The sequence below is a fragment of the Oryx dammah genome, unplaced genomic scaffold (genome assembly GCF_014754425.2).
Source record: "Oryx dammah isolate SB20612 unplaced genomic scaffold, SCBI_Odam_1.1 HiC_scaffold_23, whole genome shotgun sequence".
NCBI lineage: Eukaryota > Metazoa > Chordata > Mammalia > Artiodactyla > Bovidae > Oryx > Oryx dammah.
Window position 1 is genome coordinate 14301794 of NW_024070207.1, and position 22077 is coordinate 14323870.

Consider the following 22077-nt stretch of genomic DNA (forward strand, 5'->3'; position numbering starts at 1 on the left):
AGGGCTCAGAAAATGTTTTAATATATTCATCTACTTGTCTTTCTATGAACAGCAAATAAAATACAATTTTTAATAATCTTTTTTTGTGGAACAAGTGGTCAATAGATGCAAAACTGCTGAGGGCCCAGGCTCTCGCCCACTCTATTCTCCCTCATCAAATGTATATCACACATGTTCATTTGTTCTTCCCTTCATTTCTGTGCTTCCACAACTATGTATTGGGTACCAACCAAGTGCCAAGTATTGTGCTAGATGGAGTGGGTGCTAGAGAGGCACTGGAGCCATGAATTTGGCCCCCAACGATCCTGTTAGATCTTTCTACCCTTTCCTCCTGACATCAGTTTTCCTGCCTCTTAAACCCTGGTTTGTTTCTCTTGACAGTATACTATACAGTTAAGACCTAACCTTTCTGCACCCTAAATGGAGACCCATGGTCTGACAGTGAGTCAGATTGTCAGAAATCACAGAGGCTTGGGACCTGTGGTCACTGAGGCTACAGGGCCTATGGCTCCACACGAGATGTCAGACCCTAACTGGTTCTTGCCTGGGCCTTCTTCCCACAGGCCAATGACAAAGATAAACCAAAGAACGGAGGGTGAGACAAGACCACACGAAGATGTCACCCAACTGGAAGCTGCCCTTCCATCTTCCATCCATGAGACTGAGCCTGATACCACCCTGGGGCCTGATCATGAGCCTCTCCCCGAGCCTGAGCCTGCCTTGCAGCCTACTGTGGAGCCACCCTCTGGGCCTGAGCTTGGCCCCACGTCTGAGCCTGAGATCCAGCTGGAGCCAGAGCCTGCACCCCAGCAGGAGCCCGAGCCCTTGATTGTAGATGAGCCATTTTGTGATGAGGAGAAGACGGTGATTAAGCCATAGGCCAGTGGTCTGAGTACAGTGTTCATCACCAAGGAACCCATTAGTGGCATGTGGAATTGAGTTGGCCTAACTAATTTCCCACCACCTGCCTCCATTCCGGCCAACCCTCCTCTAACATGGAGCGCTCACCATCAATCCAGAATAGACAGATCAAGATAACTACTAAATAAATGCCAGGGTTCCTGCATTACCAGTCTAGAGTACTTAATTCCACTTACCTGTAAACACGATTACTGACAAGTGATTCTCAACTCAGTTGAAGGTGTTTTGCCACAACACCTGTGTCTTATTTCAGAAATCGTATTTCTCTATTTTTAGCTACTCTTTGGCATTCCACATGCACACATGACAAGGTGCCATTAACTAGATTCAATATTATTTCTTGGATTTGCTGTTATCAGAGCTTCCCTATTCATTTTCACATTGATCACTAAGAATTCACCAGCATTATCTCATAGATTGGGAAAAAAAATCCTTAAAATTCCAGAGAAGAAAGGTACATATTAATTGGTACATAGCATTTAAAACTAGGTCTTAAGATTAATGCTTCATTTATCATATTAGATTTCCCAGGGAACCATTCTGCTATCTAATATCTGAGCACAGCAAAATTTTAAAGCAAATCAACTTTTTAAATGAAAAATAAAGTACAGGCAAACAATTCCAAATACAACTTTCCTTCAGTGAATACAAAATGTTGATATCACAGGTAATGTACAATTTAGCTTTGAATGAGCTATTATGTTGTTGCACTGTCTGATGCTATCTCTACTTTGGAAGGGCCAAACTAAATGAACACCTAAGATCTATCTTAGATAATCTGAACACATTAACTGTTTTACTGTTGTGATATTTCACATTAACAAAGAGATAGCATTCTTGTGTAAATGCTAACTATTAACTAAAATGCCTTCATATCACCTCTTCACCTGCTAAAAAGCTTTTCTATTGATTATGTTTATCCACACCCCACTTTGAATAAATTTACAGGTAGACTTTTTCATTTGTGTAATCAGATTTTAAATCTTGTAATACTCAATAAAAATCTGACTTTAATGAGCCTAAGGTAAATCTTTTATGAATAATTTCATTGGTTTTAACTTTATGTATAACAAACTACACCTACTTCAAGTGTTTTGACAGATGTGTACACCCACGAATGCCTGCATACATGCTCAGTTGCTTCAGTCATGTCTGACTCTTTGCCACCCCATGGACAGAGGAGCCTGATGGGCCCCGCCAGGCTCCTCCGTCCATGGGATTCTCCAGGCAAGAATCCTGGAGTGGGTTGCCATTTCCTCCTCCAGGGGAATCTTCCTGACCCAGGGGATCAAACCTGTGTCTCCTGTGGCTTCTGCACTGCAGGCAGGTTCTTTGCCACTGAGCCAGCAGTACACTCATGAAAGCACCATGGTAATCTAAATAGAGCATTTCCATCATCCCAAAATGTTTTCTATGCCCATTTGTGCACTCTCACGATCACCCTGGACCCAGGCAACCATTGATTTATTTTTCATCGTTAGAGATTAGCTTTGTCTCCTCTTGACCTTCATATAAAAAGGACCGTACTGTGTGTACGATTTTGTGTGTCTTATTTCCTTCAAAGTGAAGCCTTTTTAAATAAAGAAATGAATCTTTAACTTATCACATCTAGGTTTTCATGTAGAGGAAACTGCAAAACTCTTCGTTATATATAGATCATACCTATACACTAATGGAGGTAGAGTCTCAGAAGATTTTAGGGTAAACAGACATTGAAATTAACATTACACTTGTCCAGAGTCATGGAGAGAAGAGATAGCAAGTTTTTACCTATGTATTTTCTTTGATATGTTAATTTTCAGCCATTTGCAGGGATTTTTGAAGATTCTGTAATTCTGTTCAGACTAAGTATTATGACATATAGTGTCTGATGGGTTCAGGAAGCAAAATGATGAAGGTCTTAAGAATGACATAATATTTAGATCTTAAAAACCAAATACCAGCAGTGTAAAATAATTTTAATGACCAGAATGCCAAAGTAGCTGAAATTCACCTTCCCTTCTACTTTTATGACAGAGGCAAATTACAAGAAAAGACTTATAATATATAATAGTTAACAACACCACTCCGAAATTTTCGATGAATTGGTGCTGAGCAGGAAGGCAGGGACTCTTGGTGGTGTTACAGAGTTCTGTTCTTCAGTCTAATGCTCTCCCAACTGAGCTATTCTGGCTACTTCCTAGAGTTCTGTTCTTGTTAGTATTGGTCTGATCAAAATGGGAGGATCCCCTGGAGAAGGGCATGGCAACCCACTCCAGTATTCTTGCCTGGGAAATCCCATGGACAGAAGGGCATGGCAACCCACTCCAGTATTCTTGCCTGGGAAATCCCATGGACAGAAGAGCCTGGCAAAGAGTCAGACACGACTGAGCGACTTCATTTCTGATCAAAATGTTGATAGATAGATTAGTGTTTTTTTCTAGGCTATGGATCACGTTGAGAAAACACTGAAAACTCTGGACCCTTCTCCTTAGAAAAATGCTTATACACACACAGTGTCATGTCCAGTTTTAGATAAATTGCAGATGCCCAGAATCCAAGAATAAGAACTAGTAATTTATATAAAAACACAGAAGGCACTTTTAATAAAATCATATATCCTGGGGTGCATGGATACTCTGCTGTATGACTCAAAATGATCTTGATAGTCTGGGAGCTGACTTGAAATTAACATAGTTTGCCAGGAATGGAGGGTATGGTCCTGCTTTAAGGATATAAGAGTACATGTTGCCCACGCAGAAACCCTAGCTGGGCAAGGTTGGGAAGTAGCTGAGGTTAATTGGAAGTGATATCTTTGGATCTCTTGTTTTCAGCGCCCTTGGCCTTCTGGCATCTTATTTTCCAAATGCTGGGGATTGTCATGTGCCTGCTGGCTCTGTGACCCATTCATGTCTGCATCTCTCCGGCAGGATTTATTACTCAACCTATCTCTCCCCTTGCCACTCTTTCCAAATGTAGCTGTTCTGTGGCCTGTTCTTGTCCAGTGAATATGATCTTTCATCAACCAGTGATGTCATTCAAGCTGATAATGAGCTAGCCCTCTTAGAAATCATTATCTTTTAGCAGGACTCTTGAAAATAATTCTTTGGTCCAAAGATACTAATAATGGTGGAAGTTCAAGTACTAGCAATCCAGAGGGGAGGTATTCCTGGCAAAAGAAGCTTTCTCAGCCCCTCTCAAATCAAACCATGTGGGTTACCATGTATCTACTCCATCTACTTGTAAAGCCACTCTGGGTTAATGCAAGTTTTATCCCAGGCCATTAATCTATTAGTATCAATACATCCATAATATACCATATATTTATGTTTATGATGAATCCTGAGACATTTTACAGATTCATAGCAAAATTGTGTTCACTAAATCTTACTTGGGTAGGAAAATGGGCTCCTATGTTAAAAAGATTCCCAATAAAGAAATGAAATAAATTTTTCCCCCTGCTTATTCATCAGTGGATCAGAAGATAAGTAGTAGATAGGTCATTACCCAAATATTCTAGAAGATGGGTTAAGCTTCAACCAAATTCTTTCAGCATAATTCTCATTCAGATAGGGTACAACCTGATTTATTTTGCTACAGGTAGTTAAAAGTTAGGTGGGTCATCCCAACCAAATCCCCAACCAGCCTTGACTTCTTAACCATTCACTTCTCACTGCCCAAAGATTTCCAGGAACTTCTTTCACCTCTGTTTCTGCATTTAGCAACTAGGATATGATAAAGTCAATGGAACAGCTTTGTAGCTGTAGGTCCTTATTGTCCCCAAATTCATCTGTTTATTCAGTCACCCATTGGATATTTACTGAATAGCTACTATGAACCAGGTACTGTGGCTGGTGAGAATGAATCACAGTGCTGAGCAGAATCAGAGCTAGGACTTGTCTTCATGCATTAATAGTATACAGCTTTACTAACTGTGACAGTAGTGCACTGACTAAACGCCAAGAAGGCTGGAATTTGTATGGCATGGCAGAGGGCCTCCAAGTAATAGTGATCTGTGATTTTTTTTAAAAAAGGACTAAAACATGGTAGTTCTTGACCAACAACCCAGAAGCTATGTATTAATATTTGAGATCTCTTATGTTCTTTGGAGTACCAAGCGAATTTCCCCCCAGTATTATATGCTGAGAAGTTAGCATTTGCAGCGTTTACCCTGAACTTCCAGTAAGAAGAGCTAGAAAGGAGCTTTGAGATTAATAGGACTCAAGCTTTTTTCAAACTCAGTACACCTAAGGATAGCAATGCACATAAATGCCCACTCCTGACAGTGATGGGGTGGAAGTAGGAGATCATGCAGAATTATAATCTTGGTGGGAGAGACAGGAAGAGATGAATGTTGTTTAAGAACCTGGGTCATTCTGGGACTTTTCCTGGTGGTCCAGTGGCTAAGACTCCATGCTCCCAATGTTGGGGGCCCAGGTTCTATCTCTGGTCAGGGAACTAGATCACACATGCCACAGCTAAAGATCCTGCATGCTGCAACAAAGATGGAAAATCCTGCATGCATCAACTAGGACCAGGTGCAACCAAATAAATAGACAAAACTATTTTTTAAAAAGTTGGGTCATTCCTATAGAACCCCACCCAATCTGATTCCCAGTGTAATGTTCCTTCAACTGGATCAAACTACTAAATTCAATGAAACAAACCCAAATTTTAGTAATAAAAGGTGGTTTTATAATGTCTACGTGCTGTAAAACAGGTTGAGCATGTGCTATGCTTAGTTGCTCAGTCATGTCTGACTGTGACCCCATGGACGGTAGCCCACCAGGCTCCTCTGTCCATGGGATTCACCAGGCCAGAATACTGGAGTGGGTTGCTGCACCCTCTTCCAAGGGGTCTCCCGCATTGCAGGTGGATTATTTATCATCTAAGGTACCAGGGAAGCCCAAGAATACTGCAGCAGGTTGCCTATCCCTTCTCTAGGGGATCTTCCTGACCCAGGGATTGAACCCAGGTCTCCTGTATAGCAGGCAGATTCTTCACCAGCTGAGCTACCAGGGAAGCCCGTAAAACAGGTTATGGGGTGTCATAAAAGGTTCAAACCAATCTAAAGACTCAGTAATTCCACTTTTCTTTGAAGCTTTGGTTTAAAAACAAACAAAAAAAAATAATTCAGAGATGATAATGAAGGTTCTGGGAAACCAGAAAATAAATCACCCCACAAGTCCACCAATGTAAAGAAAAGCACAGGGTTTGGGGTGTGTGTGTGTTTGTGTGTGTGTCTGTTTCTGTGTGTGTGTGTGTGTAAATCACCCCACAAGTCCACCAATGTAAAGAAAAGCACAGGGTTTGGGGTGTGTGTGTGTGTGTCTGTGTCTGTGTGTCTGTCTGTGTGTGTGTCTGTGTGTCTGTGTCTGTGTGTGTCTGTGTGTGTGTCTGTGTGTGATCCTGTCACCCCCTTCTCCTCCTGCCCTCAGTCTTTCCCAGCATCAGGGTCTTTTCCAGTGAGTCAGCTCTTCGTACCAGGTGGTAAAAGTATTGGAGCTTCAGTTTCAGTGGGTGGGTATTACAAGTAATGGAGTATTGTCAAAATGTCACAGTACCTTCCATTTGGCCCACTGTTTTTTGAGTAGAGGTGGAAAGAAAATGAGTAATTTTCTTTCAGGATCAGGATCCAGGAAATTTAGTGTTGGCTGTAGCTCTAGTTCTTGGTGTTTGATCATCTGCCCTCTTAAAGGTACAATGGAGAAATGGATGTAAAAATTTATAAAGTGTGGTATTCTAGTTTTGGAGAACCCATGTCTGCTGATAATTGATTCAGTATTTTTTTTCCTCTCAACTGGGGATTCCTTTTAATTAAACTTTCCATTTTGTATTGGAGTTTAGTTAATTAACAATGTAGTGATAGTTTCAGATGGACAGCAAAGGGACTCAGCAATACATATACATGTATCCATTCTCCCCCAAACTCCCTCCCCATCCAGGCTGCCACATAACATTGGGTGGAGTTCCCTGTCCTATACAGTAGGTCCTTGTTAGTTATCCACTTAAAATATAGTAGTGTGTACATGTGTGCATTTTCAGTCACTTAGCCATGTCTGACTCTTTCGCAACTCCATGAACTGCAGCCTGCCAGGCTCCTCTCCCCATGGGATTCTCCAGGCAAGAATACTGGAGTGGGGTTGATGAGCCCTTCTCCAGGGGATCTTCCCAACCCAGGGATTAAACCCATCTCCTGCATTGCAGGCAGATTCTTTTGAGCCATCAGGGAAGCAGTGTCCATCCCAAACTCCCTAAATATCCCTTCTTCCCATCATTCCCCTCAACCAGGTATTCTTAACCTTTTTAGAACTCATACATCCCTTTGAGAATCTGACGAAAGGTACAGAACCCTCTTGCCAGAAAAATGCACATTAAAATGTCTGCATTCAATTTTAGGTAGTCAGTACAACTGTGAAGTTATATACCTCAAAGGGAGGAGCTCCCATACTATATCAAACTTGCTAACAGAAAAATCTGGGGGCTTGATCGTGTAAAAGGATATGGAAATAAAAAGCAAAAGACACTGCCATGTAATGAACTCAGTGTAGCTGGTATAGTTATATTGGGAAATCAAAACACTAGGGTCAACTAGATTGTTAAGTCAGAGATTATGAAGTAAAATGTACAATTATCTTGAATTTCAAAGAACCACACTGATATTGCAGACTCCCTCCAATAAATAGGAATGTAATTTTTTTCCACTCTTTTGTTTATCTATTGTTTCCATATTATATTCTCAGTTAAGCTCTACAATTAAAATTGTCATCTTTCCTGAGTTCATTTTGAACGTAACTGTAAAACCTGCTGAACTTGAATCAGCTTCATCTCTATTGGGTTTCCTATAGGGAACATGAAACAATCTTATCAATATCTGAGGCCATCAATACCCTTAGTTTTAGTGATTGAAATGTTAAGCCGCTTCATTTAAAATGCCAATAGGGAGTTCCCTAGTGGTCCAATGGTTAAGACTCCACAGTTCCAATGCAGGGGATGCAGGTGGGATCCCTGGTCAAGGAACTAAGGTCCCACGTGTCACATGATGCAGGCAAAAAAATAAAATGGAATAAAATGCCAAAGGCATACAAATTACATGAGGCTTGGCTCCATCTGTATTGTTTATTAAAGAATTAAGATGAGTTTTCTTTTAGATTCATAAAACCTACCACCTCAGACAAAAAGATTCAGCACTTATGAATACCTTCAGTCCTAACAGGCTCTATTAGATACAACTTTACTCTGTGATCATGCTAAAAAACATTAGAAAGAAATTATTTCCCATCATCAATTCTCTCTCTTGCATTCAATAAACAAAGTCTAGTTCTATAAGAATATGCTTCCCTGATTAATAATTGTAAAGCTCAGCACTCAAAATACTTATGTAAAAGGGTGTGCATATCAACAACATATATTTGTGTTTACAAAATTCAGTTTAGATACCAGTCATTAAGTTTCTGACCCCAAATTAATTGAAGGTTGTGGACTCACTTGGATTACTTATTTCAAGAAATATTTGCAGCATAAAATTCAAATAAAAAATAATTAGAAGAGTCACTTGGAGTTCATTAGATTTTATGGCTAGTAGATAGGAAAGCCTTCCTCAGTGATCAATGCAAAGAAATAGAGGAAAACAATAGAATGGGGAAGACTAGAGATCTCTTCAAGAAAATTAGAGATACCAAGGGAACAATTCGTGCAAAGATGGGCTCGATAAAGGACAGAAATGGTATGGACCTAACAGAAGCAGAAGATATTAAGAAGAGGTGACAAGAATATACAGAAGAAGTTTACAAAAAAGATGTTCACGACCAAGAAAATTATGATGGTATGATCACTCACCTAGAGCCAGACATCCTGGAATGTGAAGTCAAGTGGGCCTAAGGAAGCATCACTATGAACAAAGCTAGTGGAGTTGATGGAATTCCAGCTGAGCTATTTCAAATCCTGAAAGATGATGCTGTGAAAGTGCTGCACTCAATATACCAGCAAATTTGGAAAACTCAGCAGTGGCCACAGGACTGGAAAAGGTCAGTTTTCATTCCAATCCCAAAGAAAGGCAATGCCAAAGAATGCTCAAACTACCACACAATTGCATCCATCTCACACGCTAGAAAAGTAATGCTCAAAATTCTCCAAGCCAGGCTTCAGCAATATGTGAACCGTGAACTTCCTGATGTTCAAGCTGGCTTAAGAAAAGGCAGAGGAACCAGAGATCAAATTGCCAACATCTGCTGGATCATGGAAAAAGCAAGAGAGTTCCAGAAAAACATCTATTTCTGCTTTATTGACTATGCCAAAGCCTTTGGCTGTGTGGATCACAATAAACTGTGGAAAATTCTGAGAGGGATGGGAATACCAGACCACCTGACCTGCCTCTTGAGAAACCTATATGCAGGTCAGGAAGCAACAGTTAGAACTGGACATGGAACAACAGACTGGTTCCGAACAGGAAAAGTAGGATGTCAAGGCCGTATATTGTCACCGTGCTTATTTAACTTACATGCAGAGTACATCATGAGAAATGCTGGACTGGAAGAAGCACAAGCTGGAATCCAGATTGCCGGGAGAAATATCAATAACCTCAGATATGCAGATGACACCACCCTATGGCAGAAAGTGAAGAGGAACCAAGAAGCCTCTTGATGAAACTGAAAGAGGAGAGTGAAAAAGTTGGCTTAAAGCTCAACATTCAGAAAACAAAGATCATGGCATCTGGTCCCATCACTTCATGGGAAATAGATGGGGAAACAGTGGAAACAGTGTCAGACTATTTCTTTGGGCTCCAAAATCACTGCAGATGATGACTGTAGCCATGAAATTAAAAGACACTTGCTCCTTGGAAAAAAAGTTATGACCAACCTAGATAGCATATTGAAAAGCAGAGACATTCCTTTGCCAACAAAGGTCCATTTAGTGAAGGCTATGGTTTTTCCAGTGGTCATGTATGGATGTGAGAGTTGGACTGTGAAGAAAGCTGAGTGCCGAAGAATTGATGCTTTTGAACTGTGGTATTGGAGAAGACTCCTGAGAGTCCCTTGGACTGCAAGGAGATCCAACCAGTCCATTCTAAAGGAGATCAGCCCTGGGATTTCTTTGGAAGGAATGATGCTAAAGCTGAAACTCCAGTACTTTGGCCACCTCATGCAAAGAGTTGACTCATTAGAAAAGACTGATGCTGGGAGGGATTGGGGGGAGGAGGAAAAGGGGATGACAGAGGATGAGATGGCTGGATGGCATCACTGACTCGATGGACATGAGTTTGAGTAAACTCCGGGAGTTGGTGATGGACAGGGAGGCCTGGCATGCTGCAATTCATGGGGTCGCAGAGTCAGATATGACTGAGCATCTGAACTGAACTGAATCATTTAAAATGTTTCCATAAATTGAGATCAAATTTATACTTATTAATTTTCTTTTGCTCCAATTTAATTAGCAATTCAGAAGATTTTTACATATTTTAGCTGCAGTTCAAGCTTCACTAATTTTACTGACTTTAGAGCTACCAAAAATTAAGAAAGTATCTTTATAAAGCCTTTAAAGGCTTAAGTGAGTTATTTAACTGATTTGAAAGAAGAATCAGGAGATTTAGCCTTTTATTTTTTTAGCTGCTGAAATACAAATCAAAATTCACTTTTGTTACACATCATAGTAACCAACTTGACATTCTTTTCAATATGGTGTGATTTAATACAGGTACTTAAAAATTTTCTTTTTTAAAACAATACATTTTACTTTGGAGGGAAACAGCTCATTAAAAAAGACACTCGTACCCATGTGATTATATTTCATTTTTATTGTGGTTATGAATGCCAAAGACAGCATCCCCGAACCGAAAACTTGGTCCTCATAAGATATAAGTATTCCTCCGATAACAAAAAAAATTAAACCGTACTGTCGGAAAAAACAGAAATATGTGACACAGGCTTCTGAGTTATGATGTGTTTCAACTGTATGGAGGAACATTCTAGAATCTACCTAGAAACATTGGGAAAACAATTCGCCTGGTGCTACTGGGGTTGTTCTGCCTCAAAGGGGGATAGAGGGTGTGTGATAGGGTACTCAAGACTCACAACAGCCACAGAATCACTTGCACAGAGTTAACCAAAATTCAATACAGATAATACAAAAGAGTAGAACAATGTCAACAGTTATTCAAGGCCTGGAAAGCAAGTTGTAAGCTAAGAACAAATAACTCGGCAGGAATAATAGTAAACACGTTTACAAGACTTTTGGGAGATGAAAAAACTTCATCATTCATAGATGATGTCTTGTGCACACATACATTAGTTACCAGTACATTAGGGGACAGCCACAAAACAAAGTAAGACTAAATCCAAGCTGCTTAGCTTTCCACCATTCTCTTGAGTATTAAACCCAGCCCACCTTTGGCCACTTGTAGGGGTGTTTTTTCTTCTTTATTCTCAATGTAAATGCTTGCTCCTTGGGACACCAGCAATTTTGCTTCTTCCACTCTCTCTTCATCACAGGCTAAGTGTCTGAAATCAAGGACCACAGAGATTTATTAATCATTTCCAATTCTATATAATGGTTAGGAGTTCCTGACAGGTAATCTAAACTGCTGAAAGTTATTTAATCTTGAAAGGAAAATCTATTTCCATGGAGAAGAGTGTTTATAAGTTAAAATTCAGCGGAATATAGCTTTAGAATCTCAGATCATAAATAACAATTCTGACCCTACTACAACAATAGCGATCTAAATGCCAGCCTAAGGAACAATGCCCTCATTTTATGGAGATTAGTAGGTTACACCAAACACATACAATAATTCTGGGTTAGAATTTAGAAAAACCTCTCTATATAATCTGCTAATAGCAACTTGTGTGGTTTAAATATTGGAAAAGCAGTCTATAAAATTTTTTATATCATCTGATTGTTATAGGCACTTTGTAGGTTAGCAGGGTATTATTATCACCATTTTACAGTTGAAATTGTGACTGAGGTTAAAGTCTTTGTATATGATGACGACATGGCTGAGCAGTGAGTTGGGCGGGGGTGGGGGTGGAGACCTTGTGAGGCACTTAACAGTTTACCGGGTAGAGTACTATACATTTAACATGTTATTTTATTTAACCTTAGGGAGGAAGGAATTTTACATATCTCATATTACAGATAAGAAAATTAGACTCAGGAAACTTAAGTAACTTCTCCAAGTTATTTAATATAGCTGTTAAGTGGCTGAGTTTGGATAGGGCAAATAGCATCTAACTATTCCTTAACCTTTGGCTCTTCCCAGGATGCAACACTGCCTGTGACTCCTAAATTTCCTCCAGGCCACCCTCCCTTTCTTATTTGGAGAAAAGGGCTAGAACATGCATGTTTTTCTAAATAAAGCCACTCAGAACTACAGAGAAAAATTTTAAAACAAAGAGTTAAGAAAACAATACTGAATCTTACTCTGGACTAAAAAGAAGACTCATAGATTTTCTGATTCAATAAAGTCACCATTTAACAAGGAATAAAAGTGGCCAAGTACTGTAGAAGAAATATCAAGGTAGAGGATGGCTTCAGCTCATACATAATCAATGCCAGATGCATTTGAGTTAAATGAAAAACAGTAACTAAACCAAACCAATGCAATGTTTTTTTTGTAAAACAGCAATAAAATACAGGTGACTTAAGTGTACATAGCATAATAAGTGTTAGTCACTCAGTTGTGTCTGATTCTTTGTGACCCTGTGGACTATAGCCCGCCAGGCTCCTCTGTCCATGGGATTTCCCAGGCAAGAATACTGGAGTGAGTAGTCATTTCCTTCTCCCGGGGATCTTCCCAACTCAGGGATCAAACCTGGGTCTCCTTCATTATAGGCAGATTCTTTACTGTTTGTGCCACCAGGGAAGCCCAATAAATATAAAGAGACTAGATCTGCAATTAAAATGCCTGAGTTCTTGATTATAGCGTGTGAAAGTATATTAGTTGCTATGTCGTGTCCGACTCTTTCAACCCCATAGAATGTAGCCTGCCAGGCTCCTCTGTCCATGGAATTCTTCAGGCAAGAATACTGGAGTGGGCAGCCATTCCCTTCTCCAGGGGATCTTCCTGACCCAGGGATTGAACCTGGGTCTCCTGCATTGCAGGCAGATTCTTTACCATCAAGGCCACCAGGAAGCCCCCAAATACAGGTGAGTATTTATCTAACTTCAGGGTGAGGAAGCACTTTCTAGCTATGAGGGAAGATTAATAGATCTGACTATATAGAAGTTGAAAACTTCTGTCATTTCAAAAAAATAAAATTTAAAGACAAACTGGGAAAAATATTTTCAACTAGCATGGAAGAAGGTTAATATTTGTACTATGTCAAGGGTATACAAACAAATCAGTAAAAATAAATTAATTTTCCAAAAGGAAACAGAGAAAGGGATATAGAAAGCTATAATTTAGAGAAGAAATATAGTCATAGGCACTAAAAATGTTTAGCTTCCTTGATAGTAAGAAAATGCAAGTTACAACTCTGAACACCATTTTTCCTATAAGAAAAGGATATTTTTCATGTTGGAGAGGGGTAATAGGCACTCTCATACTGCTGTTGGGAGGAGGCAATAATACAACTCCTCTGGAAGTAATTTGGGAATATACAGCAACTGTTTTAAAATGTGTATCTGTTGACCCAGCAATTCTAGTTCTACACTAAGATACTAATCAGCAATATGGCCAAAGGTTTTCGTATAACGTTTGATCAATGTAGCATTATTTATAATAGTGGAAAACTCAAAAAAGCTTAAACATACAGTAACAGAGGAATTATTAAATTCTGGCATAAAATAGCATTGTATATAGGCATTCAAAATCATTTTAGAAATATTTATTAACATTGGAAAATGCTTACACTATGAGGTAAAAAGCACAAGATATGAAACTACATACACAATATGGCTCCAATTTAAAAAAAAGCATATGCAAAGTATGCATATTTACATATAAAAGACAGGGAGGAAATACATTAAAATGTTATCAGTGGTTATTTCCAGGTGGCAAGATGATAGGCACTTTGAATTTTTATCTTTATACTTTTGTGTACCTTCAGTTTTTTTTGGCCATAAACATGTATTATAAGCAGAATTTAAAAAATGATGTGTAAGCATTAGTGCAAGAGGGCTAATGTCAGGTAGAATACAAAGGACTGCTACTCGTCACTTACAGAGGAGTGTTACCCTCAGTGTCTTGGATGTTTGTGGAAGCTTTGTAGTACAGAAGAATATGAATCATCTTCAAGTTACCCTTGGCTGCTGCCCGGTGCATTGCTGTGGCCTCATAATGGTCCTTAGCATCTGGATTAGCTCCGCCTTCCAGTAACATGACAGCAATCTGGGAAGATGTAAAAGAAAACAACGCAGATATCTGTCAATATCTGTGTTTGCGTAGAGGTTTAGAACTCCAAAGAAGAAGCCTGGCAATGGAACCCTACCTCATGCCTGTTTTTGGAAGCTGCATAATGTAGGGGAGTACAGCCATTTTGATTGACAGCATTCACTTGAGCACCTTTTCCCAGAAGGGCTTTGACAATCTCATCTCGGCCAGCGGAAGCAGCAATATGAAGAGGAGACCAACCTGCCTGTAAAAGAGGTGGACAGAACACAAACCAGGCAGAAAAGTCAGAGGGATTAATCCTAATATTAAGACAGGGTATACAGAGCTGTGTATGAATGGTTTTAAGAAAATATATTCTTTCCCTCATTAAGCACTGCAGGATATTTGGAAATCAGATACATACAAAAGAAAAGAATCCATAATTCTGTAACATGGAGACTACTTAAGTCTAACTCTAATGTGTTTTTAAATAGGGATCGTAGGATATCAAACTTCGTTGAGTTGTATTTTCCAAAATTTCCACTTATCATCATGTTGTAGGAATTTTTCTGTCTTTCTTTGGAATCATAACTTTATTGGCTGCGTACTATTATGTGGATATACCTACTGTACTCAACTATTCCTCCATTTTTTTTGCCATTATGTATATTACTTCCTCAAGCATCCTTGAAAAGGAACCTGTTTACAAAAAGTTTTCACCCTTATTCTTCAGAAAGTGAAAGTAAAAGTCACTCAGTTGAGTCCAACTCTTTGTGACCCCATGGACTATACAGTCCATGGAATTCTCCAGGCCAGAATACTGGAGTAGATAGCCATTCCCTTCTCCAAGGGATCTTCCCAACCCAGGGATCAAACCCAGAGGTCCTGCATTACAGGCAGATTCTTTTTCAGCTGAGCCACAAGGGAAGCACAAGAATACTGGAGAGGGTAGCCTATCCCTTCTCCAGCAGATGTTCCCAACCCAGGAATCGAACCAGGGTCTCCTACAAGAAGTCTTACCCCAATATAACCAATACCATTGCACTAAATCTCTATATAACAAAAAAGGTTCTAGGCCCTCATTCTAATATCTAGGTACTATTCACCAAAAAGTTTTTAACATAAGAAAAAAGGGTCTGTAGTCTCTTAGAGGTCTTTGCAATAAGCCTTGATCTGCATGCTTACCTTAAATTACAGGCTATGAGTGGCAAAATGAAATAATGCAACCACCAGTCCTGTATCTGGTCACTGGAGCCATGCTGCAACTTCCTAGTCATAAAGGTTAAAATTTGTTTGTGACTTTAATTCTCGGGCTTCAGTAAACACCAGTCTGGACTCTAAAGATAACAGGGAATTTATCGACTCTGCCTTGTACTCACATCATCTTTATCATTCACTGGCACTCCAAGTTGCAACAAGAATTCAACAATTTCTGTATGTCCAGCTGAGCATGCCCAATGCAACGCTGTTCTGCTGTCCTACACGGGAAACAGAGAAGCAGTAAGATCAACATTCTTGAAAAGAAATAAAAGAACTAAGACAAGAAAGCAGAACATACTAATCCTGAGGCAGTGAACATACGGTTTGGAAACAAGAAATGGAGAGGACTGGATCCTCAGGTAGGTAACCTTAAACTACATTACTTATATAAGAGAGCCTAAGGTTTTAGTACCATGCGGAGACTACATTGATCAATGTAGGTAATTCTGGGTAGAATAGACCCATGAAAACAATAGAGCAAAAAACTTACTTTAGTGCTTTGGCAGAAACAGAGCTTTAGCTATGTACATATTTTTATGTCAGGCACTGTGCTAAAAATTTTACGTCTATCAACTCCTGTAATCCCCATGATTCTATATAGTATATATTATCCCCATTTTACAGATCAGGGAACTAAGATTCCTCAAGGTAAGCAGCTTGTCCAAGGTCACATAGCTAGTAAATGGTGAAGTTAGGACACAAGCCTGAATTTTCGAGATGCTCTAGAAAGAACCAGTGAATCTTATGGAAAGGAAATGTTCATAAAACTAGTTGAGATTCCCTATATACCCATTTAAAAAACATACCACACACAGAATTAGAAAGCAACATTATCTAAAAAAAAAAAAAAGCTAGAAAGGAGTTTCTCAATAAGAATTTCTTACTCTTATTTTTTTTTTTGCACTGACTGCTATATTTCTTAGCTCTGTGTAAAAGAAAATAGTATTATAAGCTTTATTACAAAAATTTCAAATTCATATAAAAATAGGCCAATCACCTATTGTACAAATGTTTTCTAATATTTGCTTCATCTGTTTTTTTTTCCTTAAAGAGATTTTAAAAAACAAATCTTAAATATCATGACTTTTCATTTGGGTGTCTAAAAATCACTTTGTTGTTGTTTAGTCAGTTTAAGTGGGTAAGTCCTGTCCAACTCTTTTGAGACCCCATGGACTGTAGCCTGCCAGACTCCTTTGTCCATGGGATTTCCCAGACAAGAATACTAGGTTGCCATTTCCTTCTCCATAAAAATACTTTACTACATAGCTATTACACTGATTAAAATTAACTCTAACTCCTTTAAAACATCAAACACCCAGTCTGTATTCAGATTTCCCCAACAGTACCCCAAAATGTCTTTTTGCAGTTAGCTTGTTTTCAATCGGGATCCATACAAGGTCCACAAGTTGCAACAGTTGTTTAAGTCTTTTGATCCTGAATAGTTTCTCCCTTTTTTATGCCATTGACTCGATGAAGAATGGTTAGAAGTATTATTAAATCTTAATTTAATTGTGTTAAATTAAATCTAAAGTATTAAATATTACCAGACCAAACTAAAGGCAAACTAGGCAAAGGGATTTTTCAGGTTGAGCAGCAAAGGAAAGTTCCAGAGAAGTCTCCCGACTTCTAATTCTCTTCTCAAAGACACAAAATGGAGATTTTAAATTATGTGACACTATCTTGCTAGTGCTTAGCACGGTGCCTGTCTAACAGGAAGCAATCTATAAATGTTTGTTGGCTTACTGAGGGCACCATGAATCTTTCTAGAAACTCAGGGTGAAAGCATGCGGGTTCTTTAAGTAGGAGAGCAGAAAGAAACATTCCCAAGGTCCACTCTTTTGTTTCACTTCTGCCTAAACTGCCCATTCATCCTCCAGGGAAACCTTATTCATTCTTCAAGATACAGTCAATCTTCCCTCCTTTGCAAAGTCTTTAGGGTTAGAACATTGGGCTTTCCTAAGCCAGATTAAATCAGGTCCTTCCATGATGTGTTCTGAAAGCACCACGTCAACTTCTCTCCCGAAGAATACCATAATTAGAATCGGACATATGATTTGGGATTACTTTATCCACGTCTGCTCCTTCCAGTAACTGCCTGACACAGACGAGGCATTCAGTTACACATGTTGCCTCGAATAAAATCACTAATAAAAGCAAAAAAATCCATTTCAAAAATCCAAAAACTTTCCCTCTCACAGATGCCTCAAAGATTGGGCATTTCTGAGAAATGAGCTAAACGTTCTAGAAATATCCAAAATACAGCGAGCTAAGTACCAGGCCAAAGGGGGAGGGGGGAAACATTGGCACTTTGCGGGGCTAGATTGGGCCGCTCTATCCCGAGTCCTGAGGTGACCCAGGGGTAGGGATGGGGAGGCGGGGGCGGGAATCCCGCCCTCTCGGAACCGGCCTCCCTCTGCACTGGGCAGGGCTGTGCAGCCACGTTGTCTCCGCCGCCGCCGCCGCCGCCTGCGGAGAGGGTCCAGCGCTGCTTTACCTGGTCAGTCCTAGTGGCCAGGGACTTATCCGCCAGGATCCTCTCCTTTAACTCCTGCAGCTTCCCGCTGTAGGCCAGGTTGCAGATCATTAGGTTAGACACACACCCCTCCATTTCGCTTTCCCAGGATCTCGGTGCAGCCAGATCCACCACCTCCTCACTCCGCAGGCTCCGAGCGCCAATCAAAAGAGCCCGTAGAGCTCCACCAATCACCATCCTCTCTTCTTCCTTTGCTTTTCCCATCGCAGGGCGCCTCTGGGAGTTGCAGTCTGAGTGCAGTTCCGGGCAGGGAGGCGCAGTCGCCACTCTCCCCGACTCTGCCCCTAGTGGCGCGGAACTACGAGTCCCAGGGTCCCGTGCGGCTGCCGTAGTCAAGTGGCTGGTGGAATTGGCCCAGGATGACAGCTGGAGAATGGAGTCAGGTATGGGGAGCGGCTTCGTGTAGAACCGGGGTGGGTGGTCGCTGTTGGGGCACTAAGTCAGTGACGCGAAATGGGCGCGGGGTCATGGCAAGAGAGTTATGGGAGCCAAAACGTCCTGTCCTGGGGGCCCTGACCTGCAGTGGTAAGCGGAAGGGAAAACGATAGCAGCTGAGTATTACCTCCTGAGCTCGAACCAGTGCCTGCGGCCACCATCCCCATCGCTCCTGCCGCTGCCAAAGGATTGGAAGGAAATAGGACTTAATTATGCTGACATTTCGGTGGAGTGGCATTAGGGCAGAATTCTGCCACAACAGTGATAGCATATGACACTAAGGTGATGTGCCAGGGTGATGCCAAAGGCAGGGTGTGATGCCATAGGAGCCACTTGATATCTAAGAGATCTCACGGAGTCCATGGCGTGGTGACATAACAACTTGAGGGTCATCTTGATACTGTCTATAGTGTTGACTCTCTAATATCATGATAATAAAGGTGACATCGAAGTTTTGCTGGACTATTAAGCTAATAGTGTTTCTATTTATGGGAATCCTAAATAGTGCCACAGCAGAAGAGATGCACGGCTTATCCTTTATAGGGGATATCCAGACTGGCATCATACCACAGCTAAGTTATGATAAGAATATACTCAAGAAGGAGACTGATTATATTTACCCTGTTATAGTGTAGAACAGGGCTTGGCAACTTTTCTGTGAAGAGCTACATAGTAAATATCTTTAGACTTTGTGAGTCAAAAGGCAAAATTATAGGATCTGTACTAAGGACGGGCTTCCCTGGTGGCTCAGATGGTAAAGAATCTGCCTGCAATGCAGGAGACCGTGGTTAGATCAGGAAGATCCCGTAGAGAAGGGAGTGGCTACCCATTCCAGTGTTTTTGCCTCCAGAGTTCGCCGGACATGGGGTTACAAAGAGTCGGACAGGACTGAGCGACTAATATACAAAGGGCATTATGCCAAAACTAGGTAATGATAACAGTACACTCAAGAAGGAGACTGATTATATTTATCCTGTAATAGTGTAGAACACGGTTCTGTAAAGAACCAGATAGTAAATATTTTAGGCTCTGTGGGCCAAAAAACAAAATCAAGGATAATGTGTAGGTACTTATATGACAAAGGAGAAATCAAATTTCAGCAAATGTTTATTGATAAAATTCAAAGTAATAATAATTGAGCACTTACTTTAGGTAATACAGGACAACTAATGAGAATAATGGAATTCTTTTTGGGGGGTAACATTTTGTTTATTTGGGGCTAATAGTATTCTCTGTTATCGAAATAGTTTCAAATGTTCATGTTAATGCTCATCTGTAATGAGATTTTACACATTTAATCTTTATAAATGTCTTTTCACATAGATAGGTTGAATGCACAAATATGTTCTTGGTATTTTTCAGTTAAATTTCAGAATAGTGTGAGGTTTATGGAAAAGTTGGGAAGATAATGCAAAATTCCCATGTGCCCCTCACCCAGTTTCCCCTACTCTTCCTTTCCTATTTCTAATAACTTTATTAGGATATATTTTTCATATAAAATTCACCCATTTCAAGTGTATAGCTCAATATTTTTAGTAACTTTACTGAATGATGCAACCGTAATCATAATGTTTTAGAACATTTTCACTTCCCCCCTAAATCCCTCATACTCATTTATTTACAATTAACCCTCATTCCCACTCCCAACTCCAGGTAACCACTGATCTATTTTCTGTCTCTATAAATTTGCATATTCTGGACATTTCATCTGAATTAAATCAAGTAAGAAGTGTTTTTTTTGTGCCTGGCTTCTTTCACTTAGCATATTTTTGAGGTTCCTCCATATTGTAGCATGTACCAGTACTTCATTAATTTTTATTGCCAATGTGTATGAATCATACAAAAATCTTTTGTGTTTAGCTTCTTTCACTTAGCATAAGGTTTCTGAAGTTTTTCCAAATTGTAGTATGTATCAGTATTTCATTTTAATGGCTAAATAATATTCTGCTGTATGGCTTTCCTAACTTCACTTATCCATTCATCAGTTGGCTGGCTTCTGCCTTTTGGTTGTTATGAATAATGCTGCTATAAACATTCATGTACATGTTTCTGTGCAGATATATGCTTTCATTTCTCTTGGTACCTGTCTAGGAGTAGAATTGCTTATGGAATTCTATGTTTAAATTTGCGAGGAACTGCCAGAATTTACCAAAGTGGCTGTATATTTTCCCCTCCCATTAGCAATGTATATTCTCCTCCACATCTTTACCAACACTTGTTAATGTCTATTTTTTTTTTTATTACAGCCATTCTAGTGGGTGCAAAGTGGTATCGCATTGTGATTTTGTTGTTTTGATTTGTAACAGCATGGAAAGTGTATAAAGCATGTTGGCATCACTTATGATTCAAACAGTGTTAGCTGTTGAAATGACTTTCCTACTGTATAAGTTTCACATATAAGTGCTCTTTTGTCTTGTAATTTTAGGTTGAATTAATTAAGAAACATTATCAAGTCTGGAGCAAAAGCTAATGTCCAGGGCCATTTGGTGTTTGGTATTAGTGGGTGAAGGCAGTTCTTACAACAGGTGAAAAAATGTAAAAGTCATTCATACCTTCCTTATCATAAGGAAAATATAAAGTGGACCTAATTTGACTTGCCAGATGTAGCTTGCTAATGGCTGGTGTATAGTGAAAGTGTCCTGTATTTAGTAGGTGTTCAATAAATATCCAGTTGATTTCAGAGGTACAGCAGGCTTGTTGTGTGGTACTCACAAAGATTGGGTATAGTAACATTTTAGTATAATAATACATCAAAAAATTGGATTTGATTGCCAGAAACAGCTGGAGACAAACTCCAAGTGCCCCTACTACTGAATGACTTGTTTGGGTAACTTTTTATAGATGGTGTGTTGTGCTTTTAAATTATTTGATATGACTGGGTGGTTAGCTTTCAATTCTGAATCCTTTAAGTACTTTCACTTTTTGAAAGCTGCAAGACAAATAGATCTCTAAGGGAGAAGATGTCTTCTCTTTTGTTACTGTCCCCAAATATGGAGTAACAGTATCGTTACTGTTTATTTATCAAGAGTCAAAGGGGGGCCCTGTTAGGGATGGACTCCCTTGCTACTTGTACAATTGAATATTCCCTTTTCTACTGGTCATCTAGAGTCTAGGTCCTCAGTTCAGTTCAGTCGCTCAGTCGTGTCTGACTCTTTGCGACCCCATGAATTGCAGCATGCCAGGCTCCTGGAGTTCACTCAAACTCACATCCATCGAGTCAGTGATGCCATCCAGCCATCTCGTCCTCTGTCATCTCCTTCTCCTCCTGCCCCCAGTCCCTCCCAGCATCAGAGTCTTTTCCAATGAGTCGAATCTTTGCATGAGGTAGCCAAAGTATTGGAGTTTCAGCTTTAGCATCAGTCCTTCCAAAGAACACCTAGGACTGATCTCCTTCAGAATGGACTGGTTGGATCGCCTTGCAGTCCAAGGGACTCTCAAGAGTCTTCTCCAACACCACAGTTCAAAAGCATCGATTCTTCGGCACTCAGCTTTCTTCACAGTCCAACTCTCACATCCATACATGACTACTGGAAAATCCATAGCCTTGACTAGACGGACCTTTGTTGGCAAAGTCCGAGAACAAGCCAAATCCATCGTCTGGACTTCAAGAATAATATTTACAGATCACATGTGTCAGGTATTG

The 22077-nt window shown here is 39.9% G+C and overlaps 3 protein-coding genes across 6 annotated transcripts in view; 2 read left to right on the top strand and 1 right to left on the bottom strand.

Annotated features, from left to right (window-relative positions):
• Positions 1–1064, top strand: part of VSIG1 (V-set and immunoglobulin domain containing 1) — a 32770-nt gene extending 31706 nt beyond the window's left edge. For both annotated transcript variants that reach the window (XM_040265047.1, XM_040265046.1), the window contains one exon: positions 564–1064. In XM_040265047.1, coding sequence (XP_040120981.1) covers positions 564–879 — 316 coding nt within the window. In that variant the 3' untranslated portion in view covers positions 880–1064. The remainder of the gene's footprint in view (positions 1–563) is intronic.
• A 9584-nt stretch (positions 1065–10648) lies between these two features.
• On the bottom strand, positions 10649–18174 carry PSMD10 (proteasome 26S subunit, non-ATPase 10). Of its 2 annotated transcripts, none has more exons than XM_040265048.1 (5): positions 17961–18174; positions 15586–15684; positions 14325–14471; positions 14058–14224; positions 10649–11396 (listed from the first exon to the last, which is right to left on the bottom strand). In XM_040265048.1, the coding sequence occupies exons 1-5, from the start codon at positions 18072–18074 to the stop codon at positions 11243–11245; spliced, it is 681 nt and encodes a 226-aa protein (XP_040120982.1). In that variant the 5' UTR covers positions 18075–18174; the 3' UTR covers positions 10649–11242. The 2 variants fall into 2 exon arrangements, with proteins under 2 accessions (XP_040120982.1, XP_040120983.1); XM_040265049.1 differs by having other exon boundaries at positions 14137–14224; positions 17961–18155.
• Positions 18175–18245: 71 nt separating this feature from the next.
• ATG4A (autophagy related 4A cysteine peptidase) overlaps positions 18246–22077 on the top strand; it is a 77433-nt gene continuing 73601 nt past the window's right edge. The window contains exon 1 of one of the 2 annotated variants that reach the window (XM_040265053.1): positions 18246–18382. In XM_040265053.1, coding sequence (XP_040120987.1) covers positions 18373–18382 — 10 coding nt within the window. In that variant the 5' untranslated portion in view covers positions 18246–18372. The remainder of the gene's footprint in view (positions 18383–22077) is intronic. The other variant, XM_040265054.1, reaches the window with a different exon arrangement.